This window comes from Erpetoichthys calabaricus, chromosome 13 (assembly GCF_900747795.2).
Source record: "Erpetoichthys calabaricus chromosome 13, fErpCal1.3, whole genome shotgun sequence".
In the NCBI taxonomy this organism is placed as follows: Eukaryota; Metazoa; Chordata; class Cladistia; order Polypteriformes; family Polypteridae; genus Erpetoichthys; species Erpetoichthys calabaricus.
The window spans coordinates 40654479-40677858 of NC_041406.2; the positions used below are offsets into that span (position 1 = coordinate 40654479).

A 23380-nucleotide genomic window follows, 5' to 3' on the forward strand; every position below is an offset into this window, starting at 1 on the left:
TCAAGCTAACATAAAGCAAAACGGCAACGATGCACCGTGAGGGGTATACAATTTAACAAGAATTACACATTTGTTACTAAGAAATAAACATGCAGCTTTGCGGCTTCATTATTATATAACGTTCCAGCGTTTCAAAACCGCATTGCACATTTTGGAAGGCACCATTTTCTAAGATGCTGCATGATGACTGTGTACATCCACACGTAAGGATAACAGAAACATTGCGCTAGCAACATGTTAAATGTATTTCTGCAGGAACGCACTGACACACCCACGCATCTCACATACGCAAACATTAGATATGTTTTATGTAATAGTATATAACATCTCCATATTATATTATACAAATATGTATATAAGCGCTCACGTCTCTGCACACCACAGACAAGATGGGAAAATGCAAGGGAACAAATGTGAACCTACACTGAGCGCTGCGTCGGGGCTGCCAGTCACTTTGTGCCAGTCCATTGAAGCATGCTTTCAAAGCTTTTTCCTGGAGCATGCATGAAGAAGGACTTGAAGTGTAGAAATCCAACATTTGCCCAGGGCTCACTGCTAAAACATCCATACAATCAAACATGATGAGCCTCTGCAGACTGTCTGCAAAAAAAGTGCTTATCCTTTAGGTGTGTAGGGAAATGGCATGCAAAAGTGGACTCAACTCCATCAAACTCTGCCCCCTTTTTGGCACGTAAGCTCTTGGTCTTTTTCCCAGACTAGAATCATGAATTATGACAGACAACACAGCTAAAAGCCTGTAATTGATCCAAATGATCATTTACCATTTTACAGGCAATCCAGATAACTCGAGGAAGAGGGGTGGTCGGGGTCCTTCGGAGAAATAGATCCTGGCTTTTGCAAACGAGAAAAAACAGTCCTTGTCCCCAGCTCGTAGCGGTACTTATGGATGACGGTATTTCACATTGCGACCGGCGCCTTCGAGAGTTTAGCAAAATAGAAGAATCTGCGTTTAAAAACTGCTTCTCCCCTTTAAAGACGAATGGGTCCTTCTGCCTCCATACAGCTCACTTCCTACTAGTTTTGTCACAGAGAATGAAAGATTGAATTGCCTAATATATGCGAGTGAACTTTCTATGAACCCTTCCCAGGCTGCTAACCTTCAAATGACCCAACCGGTCTGACATCACCAAGTCCCAGGATTCTCACACAGCTTAAAATTACCAGCAGCCGAAATCACTACGAGCTGCGAGGTAGGAGCCTCTCGTGCGGGCTGCGCTCTGTTTATGTACTGTACACTGTGATGTGCTTGGAGAATTTCGGGAGACTTTACATTTTATATTTTCAGCCCGATGTGCTCATTAAATGTTATTTCTTTACGCGGCGCACTTACGCTAAAGACTTTTAGGCAAAACAAAACGCGGGAGGAAGCAACATGGCATGCACTGCTGTGTTAAAACGCAAATCGCAGGAATCGTATTGTTTCGTGAGAAAGTGGTCATTGCTAGCCTTGCTCTTGTAAAGCGGTTCGAGCGACAGTAATCGGAAATGACCGCGGTGGAAACGTCTCCACCGGCTGGACAATGAACCCAAGTTCACACGCGCGCGATCGGCTTTGCGAGCGGGGTTGGCGAACTTTGCCTGCAAGGAAAAAGCAGCTCGTTGTACGTTTACTGTTGCAGTTCATTGCGCCCCACCCTTAGTCCCTAAACCGTCATAAAATTCAAGCACATGGCTGCTGTTGCTGACTGAGAAGTACAGTAGGGTTGTCTCATCATGTATAAAACAGTAACCGCGTGGCATTAATAAGAGAGAGTTTGGGCATATGCTGGCATTTATGCCCTCTTGAAAATGGTCCCATTTCCACATCCCATATGATTACGGTCGAATCATAAAGCTAGCCTGTGTTAAGTCTTTTTTTTTCTTCTTTCTTTGGTACAAAACTCGAGTAACTAAAACGGACTGAGTGGCACCTGCTTCTGAAACCTGACAGCATGCATCTTCAATTTCAAGGCCAATTTGAACTTCAAGGTTTAAAAAAAATGCTGGATGATCTTTAGTGAGGGAGGACACATTAGGAGCGTGCGCGATCTATGCTTAAATTAATGGACGCACACCAAAGACAAGTGTTTAAAATGACAACATTATATAAAACAAAATCACCAGTAGGTATGGATAATGCACGGTAATTTTGTGAATGCAGGTCAAGTTCAGATCTTTCAGTTATTTTATATAAAATCGATCCGTTACCTCAGTCTTTTGTTTTCATTAACTCAGACTGTTTTTTATGTCAAATGAAAGATATACAAATCTCATAAACATAATTTAAATGAAAGAGATAAAGTACATTACACTTACTCAAATCCATTAATAAATATTAGCAAAAGTAGGAAAAAATCCTACACATGTCCAGATGTACAATATAAAAAAGGTTAGGCAGGGAGTTTCTTTTACTGGCAAAGGCATCAGCTTAAAACCCAAAACTGCCAGTTCAGTTCCTGCCTCTGATTCACAGTGTGACCCTGAAGAAGTTGGTGAGCCTGCCTGTGCTCCCATTGCAATGGGCCTGTAAACAGTTAATCACTTGCCCTGAACTTGTAAGTCATCTTTAATTTAGGCTTCAACTACATATAAAATGGTATTGTTAACTGACAAACCTAAATTAGCACAGTACATATGTGCACAAGACTGGTTATGAATACATTTTGAAAAACAATTTCAATCAAAGCAAAACATAGATTTTAAAATCTTTTTTGTCATGCACAACATTATACAGTATATACAAACATAAGACTAGCCATACACTCACACATTTACCAAATCATTTTTTGGAATCAGGGCTGCACAGTGTGAAAGTGGAAGGTGCAGTTGCCTCACAAATCGATTGGATTGCTTGCCTAGTCGTTGTGCATATTGCGTTTGAACATTCTCCCCTTGTCTGTGTAGGTTTTCCTCATAGTGCCTTGGTCTCCCTCCCACATTCCTATAGATGTGCTGCTTCAGTTAACTGGTGATTCTAAACAGTTCCTGTGTGAATGTGGGCATGACTGGGCCCTGGTGGACTGACATGCTGTCCAGAACTGGTTCCATCTTTGTTTCTGGAGCTGCCAAGTTGGGCGCTGACTCCTTAATTTGGATTAAATGGGTTTGAGAATGTTATGCAATGTTTTGGGAGTCATTTTTTTTTTATTACTGAGTGAAGCATCAAGCGTAAGATATTACCTAACTCCTGGACACGATCCAGTTCATCACAGAGTATATTCCATCATGTGTATAAAAGGACAATTTACAGTTGCCAGTTAACATATGCATATATATGAAATATGGAAAGAAACAAAAGTTCTAAAAAAAAACCTATAGAAGAATGCAGTGAATGTACAGATTCTCCATACACAGTGACCAGACTAGAAGCTGAACCAAGAGGACTATGAAGCTGTGCAGCAGTAGTGCTAGCTTCTCCATTGCATCTAATGCAAATGTTCATTGCATATAGCACCTTTCATGGTAAAAGCGTATTCTTAAGCATGTCATATGAGTTATATTACACTACAGACATCTTAAATGGTTCACTATTGTCAGCCATTGAGAATATGGTTTGATTTGAACTTGTAAATTTAATGGTAGTTTCCAGGCAGGTTTGTTATCCAAAATACCATAATGTTTGGGCATTTGCTTTCACATTTATATCTGTTACTTTTAGATAAAAGTTAGAGAAATACACCATCCGTAATGACAAAAAATCAAAGACAAACATATTATTTTGCTCCAAATGGTATATTTGTATATGAAAAGCCCAGGAATGAATATTCTCTTCACATTAGAGTTAAAAATTTAGAAATGCATTTTCTGTCATTTTTGTGTTGCGGACATTGCCTTTTCATGCAGCAATGCGAGGTCATGTGATACATAATGACCAGTCCAATTTTTTGAATGCATGCTATAATTATTCATATTTAGTACACAACATTGTTTTAATTGCAATATAAACATATCTGGAAATTGTTGTATAAAAATAATGTAAAAATGGTCTCTTATAAAATATTATTCAACATAAAAATTGGTTTGTTATGGGTGAGCATAAATAAAATATGAATATAATATAAATACTACAAATAATGCAACATATATTCTATATAATAAACAGTACCTTATTCAAAAAATACATACTCTAGGGAAGAAAGTGAAAATAAAATTTTTTAAGGGCAATTTTTAATGCACAGTCTGTGATCTTGCATATGAACATGTTATAGTAAAACAATCCGGAAGAGTTGGTAAAATAAAAATGTGAATGCATAAGATAATTCACTCAGATTTTTGCATTCGTATCTAAAAACATCTCTGCATCTCAGTAAAGGAGAAGGTCAAATGTATTTCTGTGATGCACAATTATGCTTTATTTTGTTTTCTTTAGATATTAACTAGATTATGAACTTTAAGATCATTTGTCTCTATTAGTCACCAATGGAGATTTAATAATTTTTCTAGTGCAATTTTTTGAAAAGTTTTATTTCACTTCACTTGTTCAATATATTTGTTATTTATTTAATGAATTTCTTAATTTTGTAGGACTTGATGCTTCTCTGAAAAATATTCAGACGGCTAAAACAGAAGTGATGAGATTTTCGTCTTTCTAGTAACACAGGAAATGTCAACAGACTGGTCGCAATGGTGTGAATGCATCACAAGCTTCTAAGTACATTTTTAATTTATTGCAGGCAAAAGCAAACCATGGAAACGTCAGTGTCTTTAACCTTTGGTCTTAAGTTCTCAGGTTCAGGTCATTAACAAGACATGCACAGGAGCTACAGATACTTAATTGTGATGAATTTCCTTCACTTGACTGCTGCTTAACAAAGTTTATTGTACCAACAGAAGAACGGATTCCTTTCAGCTACAATTTACTACGTCACAGTGACTTTTATTTTTCAGACGCCTTGCTTCAACACTGCTCTGGCTTTTATGTGCCTATTTTTATACTCAAATGTAAAGTTAAGTAAGTGATAGTGTAACAAATCAAGGACCTATCAAACACCATTTGACTGCATGTTCTTCTTTGTCTTTGTCTGACAGGTTTTCAATTTAAAATTTAGAACCTCTTATCAAGAATCTACAGAATATGTCAACATCAGAAGCACTTTTTGTGAATAAATATTCAAGATTAATTAATCAATGAAAAGAATATCTGAAGCTTTTTAAATTCATTAAGGATTTCACCATCTTTTTAAAATTTAGAACACTTTATCAAGAAGCTACAGACGATGTCAAATTCATAAATTAATTTAATGATTCATATCCAATCAATGAAAGTAATCTTTGAAATGTTTTAAATTCATTAACGGATTTACCATGATTTTTAAAAACTTTTACACCACATTAGAATCTACTCCCAGAAAGTACAATTTTTTTTGGCTAATAAACGTAAAATATCTAAAAATAACATGCAGTCCATCTAAATTCGTAACCTGTTACACAATCGGGGAGATAGGAAATTGCTTCTGCAGTATTGAGGTGCAAGACAGGAATGGACCCTGCATAAGACACCTAACTTTCAAATTCTTGTGGTAATTTATGTTTAATATTTTTATATATGCAAACACCTGCACACATAACACTCATACCAGGTCAATTCATTTGTCCATTAATTAATACAAATTCACATATTAGAAGTTTACAAAAAAAATTTTAAGGTAATAATTGTTTCAGTAAAAAACTATTGAAATTGCCAGATACCATATCAATTAAACATGACTAAAACTAGAAAACACTGACATGTGGATCAGTTTGTTGTCAATAATTTTTGTATTGCAAAGAGTATAATATAACAAACAGATCATTACCATAAGCAAATGATTACTTTAAGTAAAATACTAATAACAGGAACATACAGTACTTTTGGTGTGATTATTACTGTTACCTCATAATTCCTGAGTCAGTATGGGTTTTTATTTGGATTTCTGGGTTAACGTGCATTAGACTGAGCAGTTGCTCTAAAGTGACCTCATAAGAATGAATGATGGCATGTAAGTGAGCGCTGCAGTGGACTGCTGTCCCATCATAAGTTGTTTTTCAGTTTTGAAAGGGAAGACAGCAGCTCTCCATTAACTGGATAAGCAAGTTAGACAATATTTTCAATCATCATTTAAGAAATATATCTTTGTGTATATTTGTGTTCCTATTCTTTCAGGGATAGGCTCCATTGTCCCTGCATCCCTGCTTTGGATAAATGGGTTAAGAAAATGGATGGACAGATATATACTCTACAGTATACTGTACACAGATTTACAGATATATATACATATGTATGTATATGCTGTATATACAGTATATATATTCACACATTTATAAGGTATATAGTATATATACTTTTAAAATTTTTTTTATATGTATATATATATATATATATATATATATATATATATATATATATATATATATATAAATATATATATATATATATATATGTTTTGTTTTTTTTGGATAAATAGATAAAAATACACAGCCTATTCAAACATATCTCTATAATGATAAATCAATGTTAAATACTTTATTTGTAGTAATACAGTTAAAACATAAAAAAAAAATTACAAATATCAAAAAAACAAACTAAGGTATACTGAGAAACGATGAACCGGCTGCATGTATCATTGTTTCTTTTTTTTCAAGGATGTGAAAGTAACAACATCCTGAACAAAGCAGTTATAAATCACAGTGTACTTATCACTTTAAGAACTGTTTGAAAGAAATCTCTGTTATCTGATTCAATTTTTAGCACAATCATATGATTCACAAGCACACTGCAGAGATCCTGAACATCCGTGTTAAATAAATATAATTCAGTGGCCTAATCAGAATGTATTTACATTGCACTCAGCAAGACATCTACAAGCTTATTTATGCCAGCAGCAACCCTATCAGCATGATCAAATGGCGCAATAAATTAGGAAGAAGTGAAGATGTTTATTGTGAACATGACAGATGGAGAAGAATTGGTGGGAGATCACTAGCATGACTTCCAGCTTTCAGGGGGGCCCCTTTTTGATAGTAGTTTGTTTCAGCTTTCCTTCCTCTTAAGTCAGACATTTTTCATCCTTCTAGCAAGGAATGCGTCACTGGACAGAGCATGTACTGGAGCACTGGGAGTTGGAACACACCACGACTGTCTAAACATACCATTAGCTGCTAGTGTAACAGCACATGTGTAAGACAGCTCGGTATAGTTCAGATAACTTATGTCTTCGGCAAATAGCTTGCTGTTTTTAGGACACTATTTTTTAAAACCAATTTCCTAGCGACAGGAAGCGCTTAAGGCAGTTAATAAACGTTGCTGGAGGATAATTTATGGCATTGTTGAAAGATGCGAGTTCTTCATTCTTTAAAAAGCACACCTTTCTAAAACTGATTTAGAGGTAGGAGGCATTAGCCCTGACAAACCTGCAAAGTGAGGATTTAAACATAAAAAAGAAGGATTTTCTACTCCATTTGTCTTAATTTGAGGATAATATTTCTAAATTCTAAATGGTTGCAAAAATTAGTTTTTTTTTTTTTTTTAATAAGACAGACTTTTATCATTTACAATATAAAATACTAACATGAGATGGGCTTCAAGGCTATTCATATAAAATAAGCCAGTATTATAAAGGGAGGGAATTTACACATACACATTGAGAAGGAATGTCTGGTTTGCTCACTTTGACATTCAAACTAGCATGGCAGGAAGCACTTTACTCTGTTAAGCTTTCCTCATCATTATTATTATTATTATTACAATTCTCTGTGCTCTGTAATGTTTGCATAACATTAGACATACCGAGTGTAGGCTACATGTAAGTAATTGTAATAATAATAATTCATTACATTTATATAGCGCTTTTCTCAGTACTCAAAGCGCTATCCACACAGGGAGGAACCGGGAAGCGAACCCACAATCTTCCACAGTCTCCTTAGCTGAAACTATGGCCGTAATTCAATAATTAATTAATAGAATGATATTGTTGGTTTCCATGTATATTAAACACTTTTGCTCTCTGTATGTTTTACATCTTTATATGTACTACTTTAGTAAGTTTTAAAATTTATGCTTGCATTTATACTTGTATTTTACATGAGAACTTGTCACAGCTCTCTGTTCCTGCACTGAGTGAAAAGTGGTATACAGAAATAATCAAATCAAATAAATCAATTCCTGTGTTCATGATTGTCAGTACAATATTCAAAAAGTACAACTCAAAGATATTTTGTTATGTTTAAGGCAATATATTCCAACACAACTGCCATAAATCACACTATCTAGTTATGATCAATAGATGTAGGGGAATCAATGAATATTGAAATTTTAACAGTTGAATCCTGGCAGTTTATTTTTGAAAATATATAACAGTGCTTTCTTTTTGTTACTTTCCTCAGATTCTGGACACCCAGCTGTTCAGATATGCGGCTGTTTGGTTATTTTATAATGAATAAATCATCTGCAGATATTTTTTGAAAAAGTAAATTCTCATTATCAGCTGATGCTCCTCGTATCAATAAATCAATTTCTTTTTTATTTTATGTTACACCTTTTTATACTGAACATAATCAGAAAGCACTTTAGAAGGCAAACATGAAGAAAAAATAACAAAGCGAAATAGAAAGCAAATATGGAGAATACAACACAGGTCTGACAGTGTAGTTTATACCCATAATAGCAGATATATTATAGACAATATACTGTAAAATTCAGCAGCAGCATAAACTAAAATAGGAAAATTGAAAATGAAGTGTCATGGATGAAATGCAGAAATAGCTTTTCAAACAGCAGTTTATGAAAGAAGGGTCTTAAGTCTTTTTTTGGGTGTTTCACAGACACCTTAGATGAGCATCGGTCTCAAAGCTGATTTGTTTGCCATCATTTTGTAAAGAAAGTCATACAGGCTTACAATGTGTGTAAAATGTACAAATGTATCTCTAGGTGTTCAAACTAACTTGTTGTAAGTGAGTAGCAGATCTTTGAATCAAATTCTGAAACAGACTGAAATCTAGTGTAGTCTAGTGAGTTGGGAGTAATATGATATGTATGCAGAGTGGTATAGTGGTTAAGGCTTTGGACTTCAAAGCCTGAGGTTGTGGGTTCAAATCCTGCTGCCGACACTGTGTGACCCTGAGCAAGTCATTTGACCTGCCTGTGCTCCAGTTGGAATACTAAAAGAATTGTATCATGAATATTTTAAGTTGCCTTGAATAAAGGCATCTGCCCAATAAGTAAATGTAAGTGATAGATTTCTTAGAATTTAAACCTACCTTTCTCATACCTGCTTTATCCAATTTAGGGTCATTGGAGTCCACAGCCTGTTTCATTTACATCAAACACAGGGCTTGAACCCAGAAGGGTGAGCACCAGTCCTTTGCAGGGCCCACACAGACAATACACCCACATGGTACCGATCTAGTGTCATCCATCAGCCTAAAATGCACATCTTGGGAATGTAGAAGGATAACCTAAGTACATGAAGAAAACTCCATATGGGGAGAACATGCAGACTCAATGCAGACAATGACTGGGAGTGGGCTTTCAACTCAAGATGTTGGATCCCTGAAGTAGCAACACTAACTGGTGCACCACCCAGGAAAAAATGTAAAAATGAATTCTAGTAATTCAGTAAAATTAAGACCAGTGACTTCTCTGTTTTCTCGGATAAACATAAGTGTGCCAGGAGCAGGCAGAATTCTCCCTAAATAATCCAGGTCAAACAGATCAATAATAATTATTAAGGCTGCATTTTATGGATGTGCAGCATCCTCAGTGTTTGATGGGAAAGATGCTCATTGTTGTGTGAAAAGGAGTGTGCGGGGCTAGGGAAGCAGAAAGCAGAGAGGAGTCTCATGGGGCAGCAGGTGACAACAGTGCAACGAAATGATCAGAGTGAGAGTGAGATCAGAGGAGGAGACATGTGTTAGAACAATTCCTCAATAGATTATAAGCTTCAGACTGTGGCCAACAACAAGAGTGGAGAAATTAATTTGTGGATCCAAAATGTCAAAGATATTGAGTAATAAGAAGGTATTGTGTGCATACATGTTCATTTATTTGTAGTGTTTAAACTAACAGAAAAAGACAAAAATGAACAGTTACTGGCAGAAATGATATGATGACCAAGGTAAAAAGCCCATTGCTTTGACCATCTGGGCTTGGTAATCCAAAGAGAGTGATAGTAACAATTTCTGCTAAAAAATACAAGTCTATAATGTATTAATTGATAATGTCATAAAAAAGAAAACTTTTCACCATAGACAAGAATGAGTATGAGGCGAGAGGGGAACAGTTGGAAAATTTCAGCTTTCTACCAGATATTTCAGAAAAAGGCTTCTGCTCCCAGCATGAGAAAATTGCCCTAAGCAGTTTCAGAAAAAGGGTAGATAGATTGATGAATAAATGAATTAATGTTTTCATTATACTGATCCTTGTTACATGTAAAAAGTCAAGTCAAGTTGGGGAGCATGCACTGGTACAGTGCATTGCTGCACCCACTACACGACGAAACAACTCGGGTCCCTAACAATGAGGATCCTACGAGCTGGATCACATGGCTGTAGTGCCGTAACTGACGCTCCCTCACAATGCAGGTAATGTGCCTCATTCGGGACTCCATGAACAAACGCTCATTTCACACAAAAGTCAAACCAATGGTACCCAAGGATTCTCCGAAGAGACACAGTACCAAAGGAGTCCAGTCTTTGTCTCAGCTCACTGGATAGCGTCCATGTCTTGCAACCATATAGCAAGACAGGAAGCACCAGAACTCTAAAGACTTGGACCTTCGTCCTTTTGCAGAGATATCGGGAGCCGTCCATTAAGTAAAGTAAATTAGCCCTGTGAAATGACACGGAGATCCTCCAAATGATGTGTGTGATTAGCAGTAAAGAAGAACTGTAAATAAAAACTGCACTTATTTAGTAACTGTTACATGGATTTACTTATCATACTGAGATATGAATAATGTATAAGATCAAGTATAATTGCTACTGTATATAGATTAAACAACTTCATCCGATGACCTATGTCAGATATAATGGTGACACTTTAGTTTAGGTATTGCAAAAATACATTTATTACTCATTTACTCTTGTGTAACAAAACCTTAGCTTGTTAAGGCATCTTTTGGTCTTAGTTACTCTTGTAAAGCATCAGTAAATAGGTTTTTCATCTCTGTGGAGTTAGGCATTTTATATGCAGGTAAAATTACTTACAGATTCTAAGGATTCACAGGTTTTATACTAAAGCATGCACTATCAAGAGACACATGTCTCACTTAAGCACCCTCTGACCACTCCATAGTGAAAATATTTTAGTAGACCATGCTGCATAGATGAATAACTACTTTACTGATGCTATGTAAGTTTTTTTAACAACAAAAGAAACCTTCGTTAAAGTGTAATTAAATAAGAATAAATGAGTAATGGATGCATTTTTGCGTTACTTAGTCATTTGGACTAACACCCTGCTCAGGGTTGATTCATGCCTCATACACGATGTTCCAGCTCCCTATGATCCTAAATGTGGGTTAAGTGGTAAAAGTACATGGATATCTATCTACTCTGTAATAAAACACTAAGGTGTGTGTGTCCAATCACCCTAAGCAGTTAGATTGGTCAGTTTGGTATTGGTGATGCAATGAAAGAGGACATACAAGGAGGAGTAAAGGCATATGAAGCGTGCTGTCGGAGTCGCCTTCAAAGATGGCAGGTTCAGACTCACAAATACCTAAGAAAGGCACTTTATGTACACATAGGGCAAGAGATAGCAATATTTTTTTTTATTATTCTATTATCTGTCTTTGACAAGTACTGTGACTAGAAAATGGATAAAACCATTGGCAAAATAATGAGAAACTGTCAACATGACAAGTCACCATTTTAATTTAAATTTATTGAGAGCATTTTTTCTTCCTATCTTAACATGTCAGTGCATACTTATTTTTCTTGTAACACTAGCATAAAAGAAATTCCAACCTAAAATACAGTATATATTCTTCTGCCACATTCAATTCTGTAATACAGGTAACCATTAAATGTCATTCAGAATTTAAAAGGTGACTTAATAGTTTGGTTTCCAGACAGAAACAGCCCTGAAGCAGGAATGGAAAAATTAGAAAAGAGGGTCTTGAGGGAATGTACTCTGTACTGGTGAACTTCACATCAAGGATGTCAATTGTCAATCCTATCATTTATAGTGGATGCGTCAGAGTCTGGACACTGAAATAATGCGATGGCATAATAGTGCGGGCTGGGCTGGGTCAGGGGTGGCATGATGGAGGTTATTTTTGCAAAACTACTATCAAAATAAAAGTACTGTATAGCCAGTAGGATATTTACCAATAGAGCATAAAGATATTTGATCAAGAACGCCAAGCTATGTTTCCCCATCCATTTGTTATTAACAGAAATACCCAGGAGGAATCTACTGGAGTTCTACGATTCCACTAAATGGTCAAGGGAAGGTAGACCATGACCCTTTAAAGCAGCATGGTATAAGGAGCCACTACAGGTCACTGTGGCCTGGTGGCTGAAAGATTTTATAGGAGCACCTCTGTTGCCATTAGGGATAGTCCAGACATTAAATCCACATAGGGTGAAATGTTCACCCACTTCCTGAGCCAGCTGTCCTGAGAGTGAGAAGGCAGAATACTAAAATTATATTTCATGAGCATGGAACATGTCTACACATTGTATTAATAATCTCTTATAAAAGATAGCTCTCCTCGACTACTAGGTGATGTGATTTTTGTTTGGCGGCATTTTGATTCATCTTATAGTCCCTATAAAAACTAACGTTACTATTTGGCTTTTGTGATGTTTAGAATATTGGGAATGTCAGTATTTACAGGCTCCACCATTTTGTGATGCTTTAGTCCTGGGCCTGGCAACAGGCATTATGGTTGCCATGGCAGTGGCCAGTCAAGAGAGTCATGCAGAGTGAAGCTTGAGATCATCACACTTCAAGTATAAAGCAATATGGTGTGCTGCAGTCTGCAGCCAAGCTCTTGCATAGCAAATAAAACCACAGAATTTTGCAGGAAAATGCAGCATTTATCAGGAACCCTTTCTCCTGTTTTTTCATTCCTACCTTATTTTGACAATAAATTTTAGTTAGCATTTTTGTTTTAGTATATTGTGTTGCTTGTATCTTCATGAAGGCAGAATCTTGTGGGTAATTTGACAGCTCTTTCATATTTTCCCTGCAAACCTGCTCACCTTGTGGTTCTGTTTCTCTTAAGAAACAATTAAGTCTTTGAACTTTGGTTACTCTATTACCAGCTAAGCATACTATTAGGAAACACTTTATATTTAACAATTACTGAAACATCAGCAAACTCATATTAGAATAATGTATGGTTCCAGTGAAAACTAAGGAAGTTCACTTTTATAGTAAAGCACACTCCTGGAACTCCTAAGATTTAAGTTCTGTCAAGATGAAAAATTGTGTACTTTGTGTTGTAAAGCCATTGAAATTCTTGTGTTTGAAACCGGGGAAATGCATAAAGTTGGTTCTCTGTTAAGAATACATTACTTCTCAAATTTACCTCTAAATACATTTAACTTAATATTTTTTAGAAAGGATATACATGTTACTCTAGTATAGTAATTTTACTATTGTAATTTTATTATGTGTGAATAAATGTACATTTTTAAAAACAACAACAAGAATAACAGCAATTTATTGCTTGTACAGCCCAAAGTCACACATGGAATGCCTCAATGGGCTTTAACAGGCCCATTTTTTTTGACAACCCCAATCCAGCCTTGACTCCCTAAAAAGACAAGAAACAACTTCCAAAAAGATCCTTGTACAGAAAAAAAATGGAAAAATCTTGGGAAAGGCATTTCAGACAGAGACCCCCTTCAAGGTAAGTTGGCCGTGTAATGGGGGTCCAAAAATGGGGTAAATACAATACACAAAACAAAACACAAGTAATCCTCTTCACAGAGCTAGATGGCCAATCTATCATTGTCACCTCAGAAATACAATACAATAATAAAAACTACAAGATAAAATTCAAGAATAGATTATACCACTCACTAAAAACTTACTTATAATTTATAGCTTGTATTATGTAGTTTGTTTTTTTTTTATCTTTTTTTAGTTTCTCTGCTGTATTACCAAATGTTTTGAGGACAATGGAATTCTTTCTTCACACTCTCACTAAAGCAAGCAAACATATAATACATAAAACAATTTTGAAGAACACAGTTAAATGTATTTATTAGATCTTAAAAAATGTAAATACAAGTAAGCAAACTTTCTTTTACATATGCAATTATTATTCTTATTATGCTTATGTAACCCTGATATTTCCTATTTTTTTTTGTTTCTTGTTTATCTAATAATGTTATTGTTAAGAGCTACATTTGTTAATTGTACCTTATTTGGAAATACTGTCAACCACTTATTTATATTGTGCATATGTAAAACTAAAATTAAACAATTAAAAAAGATGAAAAAGGGGTAGTGAGAGTGGAGTCCAAGCTGGCAGCCCTGTGCCATAGGAAAGTTATTCCAGCCTGTCAGAAATTAGTGGACATTTTCAAGATTGCTGCTGACAGATCTAGATATGTGGCATTTTCAAACGGGGAAAAAATCTATGAGTGACAGTAATTTGTGACGAGTGTATCACACACCCGTACTCACACATACGCACACACACATATATATATATCTACTGTATACAGTATATACACATTATACAGAAAACTCACACAAATGAACATTTTTATAACTGTTCAGCTGTCAATTATGCAGTCAAGCTTTAAATAATTTATATTTGAATTAACAGTAATAAGTGTGACTATACTACATCACTCAAAGGCACAATTTTCATGCACTGTCAATAAAGAGAATGAACACTGGACATGAGTACCACACACCTAAATGGAATTAAGCTGGTTTTATAATGAATGGGTAAATGAATGATGATAAAGCTTTAAAACGTATGTGCAGAGAGAAAATGACATAGACAGTCAAACTGTCACCTTCAAATATTTGTTTTGGAAGTGCTATATTTGCTTCAAGTCCTGATAGATTTGAAGCAGAGATACAAAAATCTCAGGTTGAAGAAGGCAAGTTATAATATGGTCTGCTTTTTCATATCTGGTGATGGGAAAACTTGCGGTTCATTAGTTGTTTTGCATTTTTTACTTCTGAGAGAACAAAAATCACACACATACATACTGCAGTTTTACAACTTCAACAAAATCACTTTTCAATGGTTGAATATCTTGAAAAAGGTTCAGCTGTATTCCAGCAGGTGATCTTTTTAAGCTGATACCGCAGTTTCTGCCCAACTGAGTACTGCAATTATTTAATTTTGACGAGGTATCCAGTTAGCTATGGCAGCTGAAAATTGCATATATACATGTTTTAGCATTTAGACAGGGACATCATGCTAACTTCTGGATTTCTCAGATTAATTTTGTGTAATTAGGTGTCTTAAATCAATTATTTTGGCTTTAATCTTGAGTCTTCTATTTGCTCAGGTGCCATGCCTGACTTAGGTCCCACAAAACAACTTTCAAATGTGAAGTTAAGATTAAACAACTCTTTGCACCCACGGGTTGGCTATAATTAACTTGCCAGGCAGTCTTGCTGAAGAGTGAGGAAAGATGCATATGGCATCTTGCTAAGCTGCACAAGCCTCTGTATTATTAGCTTCCATTAGAATCAATATGATTACTCTCTCTGGAGTGGAATGTGCCTTGCCCATAAGTGGCATGTTTCTAAGGCAGCAATGTCATGTTCTTTCTGTCTGAGTAATGGGAGCTCTTATACTGTAAATTATGATTAGGATTATTTTGTTTCTAATAATCTCTCATTTCATTTTTAAGTCCGCTTAACCCTGTCGATGTCATGGGGGTTACAGCCTATGTTTCTAATAAAAAAATAATGATTATAAACCCAGGATGCAGCTGTCACAACCATGGTTCTCTATTTGCATGATCATAATAAAACTTTTAAAAGAATATTGAGTGAGACAATCAAAGTCTCAACTATACATATGCTGAACAGTCTGCCTTGGAAGAGCTATACTGTATGTTGAAGCTTACATTAGCTGCAGCTCAGCCCCATCTTGTTGCTTTGAAGATTGCTGAAGCAGTAGGAGGAGCCGTCAGTGACAATATAACAATAGAAGAAACCTGAATCTTTGCCAGGTGCTTCTGATTTACACAAACCTTTATTTTATACAGAAATGCTAAAGAATATAGCTTGATTAAGAGATCATAGAATGTGCACCTAGAAAAGGTATGTTAAATATGGACTTTTTATGTTTTATAATAGATCTTCATTTTACTTTACGGATACCTAAAGAAAACCATAAATGAGTGAGGTTTCAAAATCTGTGCAACGGAAAGGCAAACGCATTTCAATGGCTAAAGATGATTTGAATATGAATAAATTTAATGAAACATTTTATGTTCTTTATCAACGTAAAAGAAGCTTCTGTAATTGGTAACCAGCTCGACAGCAGTGTACAATTTCAAACAGAGAGCTGTTTTTGTTTAATGGTAACTGTAAGCTTTGTGTTCGAAGTAACCACCATTCATGTCAATGTGGTCATGAACCTTGCAGCAGTCTCCGTTTTCATCACTTTCTAAGTGTTTAGGAATGAAAGACAAACTTCAGCAATACATTTTTGCTGTTGGTGGCAGACTGACTCATCCTGGACTTGCCCGAACAGTGTCTTTCATCAATAAAATATTCACCCTCCTCTCCTTATACAGCTCCAGATCATATTTCCAATTGTTGCAAAAGTAAAGTTCTGGTTAACAATTTGCCCTTTTTATTCTGTTTAGCCTTTTTTCTAAGAAAATGAAGTGAAGTAAACAGAACAATTGGAGTAGTATTACATTGAACAGATATAGTGGTTCAAATTACTAGCTGGAACAGAGTTCATAGTTAAAAAGATACAAACCATATATAGCTATCCTTAATTTAAACACAAAATGAAGGCTGTAAAACAAATGTGTGGATAATACCCTGACTTTTGTACCTAGCTATTTAAACCTATAAAAATAATTGAAATATTGGAAAAAGCAGCACAAGTATTTCATAGCTGTTGAGCAAATGACATTAATTATCTTGACTTTCAAAAACTATTGATATGGCACCACATCAGAAATTCATAATTCATACGATTCGGTATGTTGTGTGCAGATGAGCATAGACTTGAGCTAAACAACTTAGTGATATTACAGAGGCTATTTTTCTGAATTTGTGCAAGTGATATATGGATTTGTTCAGGTAAAAGTGCTTGGTCTTTTGTTGTCTTGAATTTAGATAAAGAATTTAAATACAAATATAACAAACGAGAGCAGCACGGTGGAGCTGTGGATAGTGCTGCTACTTCACTAATCCAGCATTCTGAGTTTCAGTTCAGTGGCTGGTGGTTTTCTGCGTGATGTTTGCATGTGGATATGTAGACATATTGAGAACAATGTGTAAAACATATATTACAAATACACAAATATATAAAAACTTATAAAAAGGTGCTGTTATACATGCAGGAGGTCAAAATGATTAGATAGATTTGAGGGTATAAAGTGTATTTTATGAAAAAGCTACTAGGAGCAACCAAATTATAGCACTTCAAGCTCTTATCTTGCTGTTTGATGTAGAGTAGCACAATCCTCTCAGAAATGATACCATATTGTTCTTTTAGAGGTGACTTGCTGGAAACTGGTCATCACCATTCATCCCGTCAGATGGTAAGACAACTCAGAGACTCCCTAAGAGGTCAGTTCCTTTTAGGGATGCAGAAATGGATTTAAGTCTACCTCAAGCCAGGGGCCCATCTAATTGGAGTTTCTTGGTTGAGCTTGGGAAAGGGTTTATTTATAGGAGGCCAGTTTTGTTATGAATTGGTTTTGCTTTTCAATTTTTGTAGCATCTATTTAGTGTTGTTTACCTTCCTTTTGACTATTTGGGGGGGGGGGGGGGGGATTCTGTTTTTGTGTTTAATTTCTACATCTGAACCTTGATTAAAGTTGTCAAAATTATTTTGTGTCATGTCTGATGCCATTTTGTTTTTCTGTGCAATTCCTGGTTGCGAGGGGCTTGCTTTCTGAGGTGACGACTTGAGGGACCAATTAGATTGAGAGGTTAAAAGTTTTCTCGGTGGCTATTTTGTATGACAGTTTGCAAATAACTCTCTATAAAACCCTTCCTTGTTCTTTATTTAATGTTTATTGAGTAATAAAACTTTTGGCTATGAATTTTTGACATTGATTCTCTGTATTGTTTTGTGATTAACAAAAGCATGGTTTGATTTCCCAGTTTCAATCTTGGGTATGTTTTGTTTGCCACGTCTTATTTCCTGGTCTTTTTCTTTAAAATGCTGTGTCTCCAAATTGAGATAGTTCAAGATTATGGAAATGTTATTAAGACAGAGAAAGAAAGAGAGATAGATTGCTCTGTCAGTTGTAGGACATTGCATGTGTTTTTATTAGATCGATCAGGAGATGAATCTTGAATTTTAAATACTAGAAAATCAAAGAATTACGCGCTAAAACCAAAATGCTAAGCAAACACATAGTCAGTAAATGATTGCTATAATTTCTTAGACCACAAATCACACCAAAAACACAAATCCACCTATATTTTACAATCTACAATCTCAGATATCAGTACACACTCAGCACCAACTTGTAAATATTACACTAGGTATTTTACACAGGGGTTTTTGCATCCAACAACCCTGCAACCTGTCATGGCCGCAAAAACACACAATTGCAGTATCCACAGTAAAAACAGAAATGTCATTGCAGCAGAATGAAAGCAAAACTCTTGAGATCAATTTTTACAAAAAGAGTTTTATCGAAAGTTTCATAAACTATCATAAGTTAAGAAAATATCAGGTTAGGTCAGGTCAGGTTGGGGAGCATGCACTGGTACAGCACGTTGCCACATCCACCACATGACAAAACAGCTCAGGATCCCTGTTGGCACCCCCCAGGCAGACCCGAGGTCCAGTCCCACCCACCAGAAATGACCATCTGTCTGCCGCAGCCAGAAGCATAATTTTGGTATACAGCTTGTCTACATGATGTCATTCTGGGTAAGGAGTATTGATACGAGAGCTCTCTCTCTCTCTGGTTTCACCCTATTTATGCTATAAGAAATTATTACATGAGTTGAATATTATCTGTCTGTCTCTAAGAAAGCGATTACTGGAAATAAGATAAAAGTATTTCAGATTTAGTAGTGAATAAATAAGGCTGGGGGTAGCAAGGAGGTATAGTGTTTGGTGTTGCTGCTTCGTACATCCAATATTTGACAGTCATCTGTGTAGAGTCTGCATATTTCTCACATGCTAGTGTTGGATTTTCTTCAGATATTGAGGATTTCTTCACTCTTGTCCCCCAAACGCAGTAGCTGGTGGTTCTAAATTTACCCAAGTATGTGTAATTGTGTTAATAAATAGTTCTTGTGATGGACTGGCACCCCATCCGAGGCCAATTTCTGCCCTGCACTTGATGCTGCAAGGATAGGATGTAGCCGCTGTGATCGTGAATGAGATTAAATGGTTTTGAGAAAATTTAGTTATGCCATAAATGGGTGATACCAACTGGAGCTGAGGTGGAAGATACCTGAAAGTAAATTTCTCATAAATTGTAAGAAGTATTAGGTAACATGGAGAACTCTAAACATGCAGCAACTTAATAAATAATTTAGTTAAAAAGTAAAACTTGGAGACGTTCTTATCACAGCTTGACATTATTTTAGACACTTTTGATCAGGGGTTTCAAACTAAGTTTCTGAGAAGCTACCATGGTAGCAGATTTATATCTAACTGACTTCTCAATTAGCAGTCAATAGTGGTAATGGGAGATAAGTTGTTTTGCCGTAATTTTAATTTACTTGCCTGTTAAGGTTTAGGATTTTTTTTTCTTTTAGTTACTCTTAAACTGCTACAAATGGAGTGTCTAACAAATTATTTTTTCCACTCTTTAAAATAGTATGGAAAACATGCCTAAAATGGCTCCCAGTTTAATCGTGTATTTATCATAAAATTATGATTTCAATGAAGTATTAGGAACAAAATAAGAAAGTGAAAAAAGTGAAATTACTGAGATCTGCTTCAGTCCTGAAAACATTTTTAGCAAAGAAAAATTTACACAAAATATTAGAAACATCTTATGTGGTGGAATATGAGCACTAACAAGCCATACAATTAAATAACATTTTTTCTCAATATCAATCGTTGCTTCTAATTTAGAAACTGATCTGACAAAAAAAAGACAGCAGTTGCAACCCTCCAGGAGCTGAATTTGAGATCCCAGCCTTACATGAAAAAGATTGATGGGCCATCTTGGACTGAATAGCTTCTTTTCATCTAAATGCTTCTGAAGTCTTTCAGAGATTATACATATAAACATGGCCTGCAAAATAAATGATATCCTTATGTTTCTGATGATATGTAAAGTATGAACAAGCTATCACCTGATTTCAGCCATAAAATACTAAGCTAAATTGTTGAATTAATTATGATATGCATGTTAATGCTTAATAATCAGGATCTTCTTATTTTTTTAAAAATCATCATTTAAGTGCAAAGGTAATTAAAGTAGCAGAGTAATGCAGGCAGCACTCTTGATTAGGTCTATCTCCTATATACAATATGTTTAGAATGACTGTACAAAAAAGAAACATTTTACAGTTTACTTTCAGATTTGTACTATATGCAAGTTTTTGTTTTAGTGTAATAAAACATCTGAAAATTGATGAGATACAGAGGTTTTATTTAATGTACGGTATTGTGCCTTACAATTTCAAACTATAAAGGTGGAGTCTAATGTAAATCTGAAAATAACTTAATTCTCCTGGTCTGATTACTGGACAATACATTTTTCAAACGTTTTGCTTCCCAGAAAATTTTTGATGTCTATGATAGCTTCAAGCTGAGAGCAAACATAGTTTCAGATTAGCTATACCATCATGCAGGGATTTGGAATGTGAAATTAACTTTTTTGTTGAATTTAGTGAGTTTAATTGCTAAACAAGGCTGACACATTGCATTAGTTCAGTTGAGCTAAAAATGTTTTGCTGCTAATTTTCGTTTGTACTCAAAATCTGAGGCTTCCTGTTTCAGTGTCCAACAATAGTTGGTCAGCACTGATGGATTCCACATAGCCTGATACCGCTCTTCTACTGTTGCAGTGACCTGGAGAAGCCTTTCACCATGTCCATCACTGACTGCAGCAAAATTAGCAGGTAAAAAGTCCATATGTGAATGCAAAAAATTAATCTTTAACACTGCATTGAACTCAATGGTTTTGTACACGTGAAACATGTTGCCAACCAGATGGACATAGCTTGGTGCTCTGTAGTTGCCAAGAAAATGTTCAGCTACAGTACATTTTTGAATGCTTCCATGCAGCTTTCTCCAGCTCCCCTAGCAGATCTTTGAACCATTTATTATTGATGTCGTGTCTGATTTGTGGACCAACATAAATGCCTTAATCTTCGCATCAGCTATTTGCGGAAATATTTGTCTCCAATATCAAAATCCTTCACTTTCCTTGTTCACTACTTTCACAACATTTTTTGTAGTCCCACGTTTTATATGATGAGGAAGCAAAAATATCTTTGTTGGGTTAATAAATGGTTTGTGTGTCATACCTTTGTGCCCTAAAACCAAACACTTAATGGGAGGCCAATTCTTTTTAATGTAATGAGACTCTTCAACATGGCTATCCCACCCACAATTGAAACAACAGTAACTGGTGTATCCAAGCTGCATTTCTAGTAGCAGAGCTACTGCTTTTAGATCACCACAGATTTTCCAGTGGTAAATGTTGTAGTACTTATGTATGCTTATAATGTGAGAGGAAATCACAAAAATAGGCGATTACAATAACACTGTATGTGATTTAATAGTCATTTTTTTGTGATCAGCAGGTCCAAATTCATAAAATAGACCCAAAAGTGATCAGGAAGCCAAATCTGCATTCTTCAGTGTTACCTGTATTGGTAAAGTAGAAGTTAGGGCAGTTAAGAGTCCATTAAACTAACATTCATTTTTCTGTCTGTCTTCAGCTAAATCAAATTGGTGATCCCTTTGTTTAAAGTAGAGTTAAACAAAAGTTTAAGTGAAAGTATATATTAATAAAACTGGCATTTTATTAAAAATCTTACTGGTGCCCCTTCAAAAACTGGATTCTGCATTGTGTCTAATACTGCTACAGTTTGCCATGGATTCATTTAGTTTGATAATGAGTAGATGAATATAAATCTTGATAAAAATGATTATGTATGCTAGTGATTAAAAACCCTATCTATCTATCTATCTATCTATCTATCTATCTATCTATCTATCTATCTATCTATCTATCTATCTATCTATCTATCTATCTATCTATCTATCTATCTATCTATCTATCTATCTATCTATCGTGTTTTTGAGAGACCTTAAGAGGAATATCTGTTTGTTGCCTAAGAAATCCATCTGTGCTGTGGATGCTCCAATACAAATTAAAAGCTGGCAGGATTTTAACATATTTCAGGAATGTAGACTATGTATGTTTTGGCATATACCAAATCATATTAAATAAACAAAAAGACATTGAAAAAGACTATAAATCTAATAGGAATGTGAAATCAAAATATATCATTTTAATATCATTGCTGTAGTCTATACAATAATATAAAAACAAACAACTAAAAGTAAAATAATAAAACATGAAAACTCTGGGTATAAATCTTTGTTTTGTTTGTTTTTTTATAACGTACAAAAATGGACTGTGTTGTTCTTTGCAACTAATAAAATTTGCTTTGCAATTTTTACAGTTAATAGAAAAATCAACAATGTCTTTAGGGAAAATGCTTAGATTGCTTATTTTTGGTTTTAGGTATTTAACCAGGAACAGAGCTGTTATTTCCATCTGGAGCTGGAAAATGAACAAAGCACAAGCAACAATGAACTTCCCTTTGTGCCATAGCTGACATTGTCTATATGGTTAAAAATATTATTATGCCGTCAGCTTAAACAATTATTTCATTTTGTCTTTTCTTTTTACACACGCGCATGAACGTAATATAATGTTGTCTATGTAGGTAACTTCTATGGAAATTAAATGTTCATGAAATCTAATCAGCCTCAGAATCTGATGTCTGAGGACTAAAAGATACTCCTGTTTAAAATGAAATGTCCATTTCGAATCAGGATGCTGCACCCATCTGCACAGGCACAGACACTGACCACCCGTGGACTGGGGGAGGGGCAGAGCTTAGTATCTGGACTTTCAGAGGTCTGGCAGTTGACCAAGTGAGAGATAATGGATGACTCATTAGTATGTCCTGTGCTTGGAGTGTTAGAGTATAACTTGAGCGCTACCGTAAAATCTTCTGGATTTTGGAGATCCCAGAATCACATCTGATGCATGCTAAATTGAAAAG

At 35.4% G+C, this 23380-nt stretch overlaps 1 protein-coding gene across 8 annotated transcripts in view; it reads right to left on the minus strand.

Annotated features, from left to right (window-relative positions):
• Positions 1–23380, minus strand: part of LOC114664168 (retinoic acid receptor beta) — a 572516-nt gene that overhangs the window by 392290 nt on the left and 156846 nt on the right. For 2 of the 8 annotated variants that reach the window (XM_028818158.2, XM_051936145.1), the window contains exon 1: positions 424–776. The exons of 5 other annotated variants lie outside the window; for them this stretch is intronic. In XM_028818158.2, the coding sequence (XP_028673991.2) occupies positions 424–580 (157 nt within the window). In that variant the 5' untranslated portion in view covers positions 581–776. One more of the 8 variants, XM_051936148.1, reaches the window with a different exon arrangement.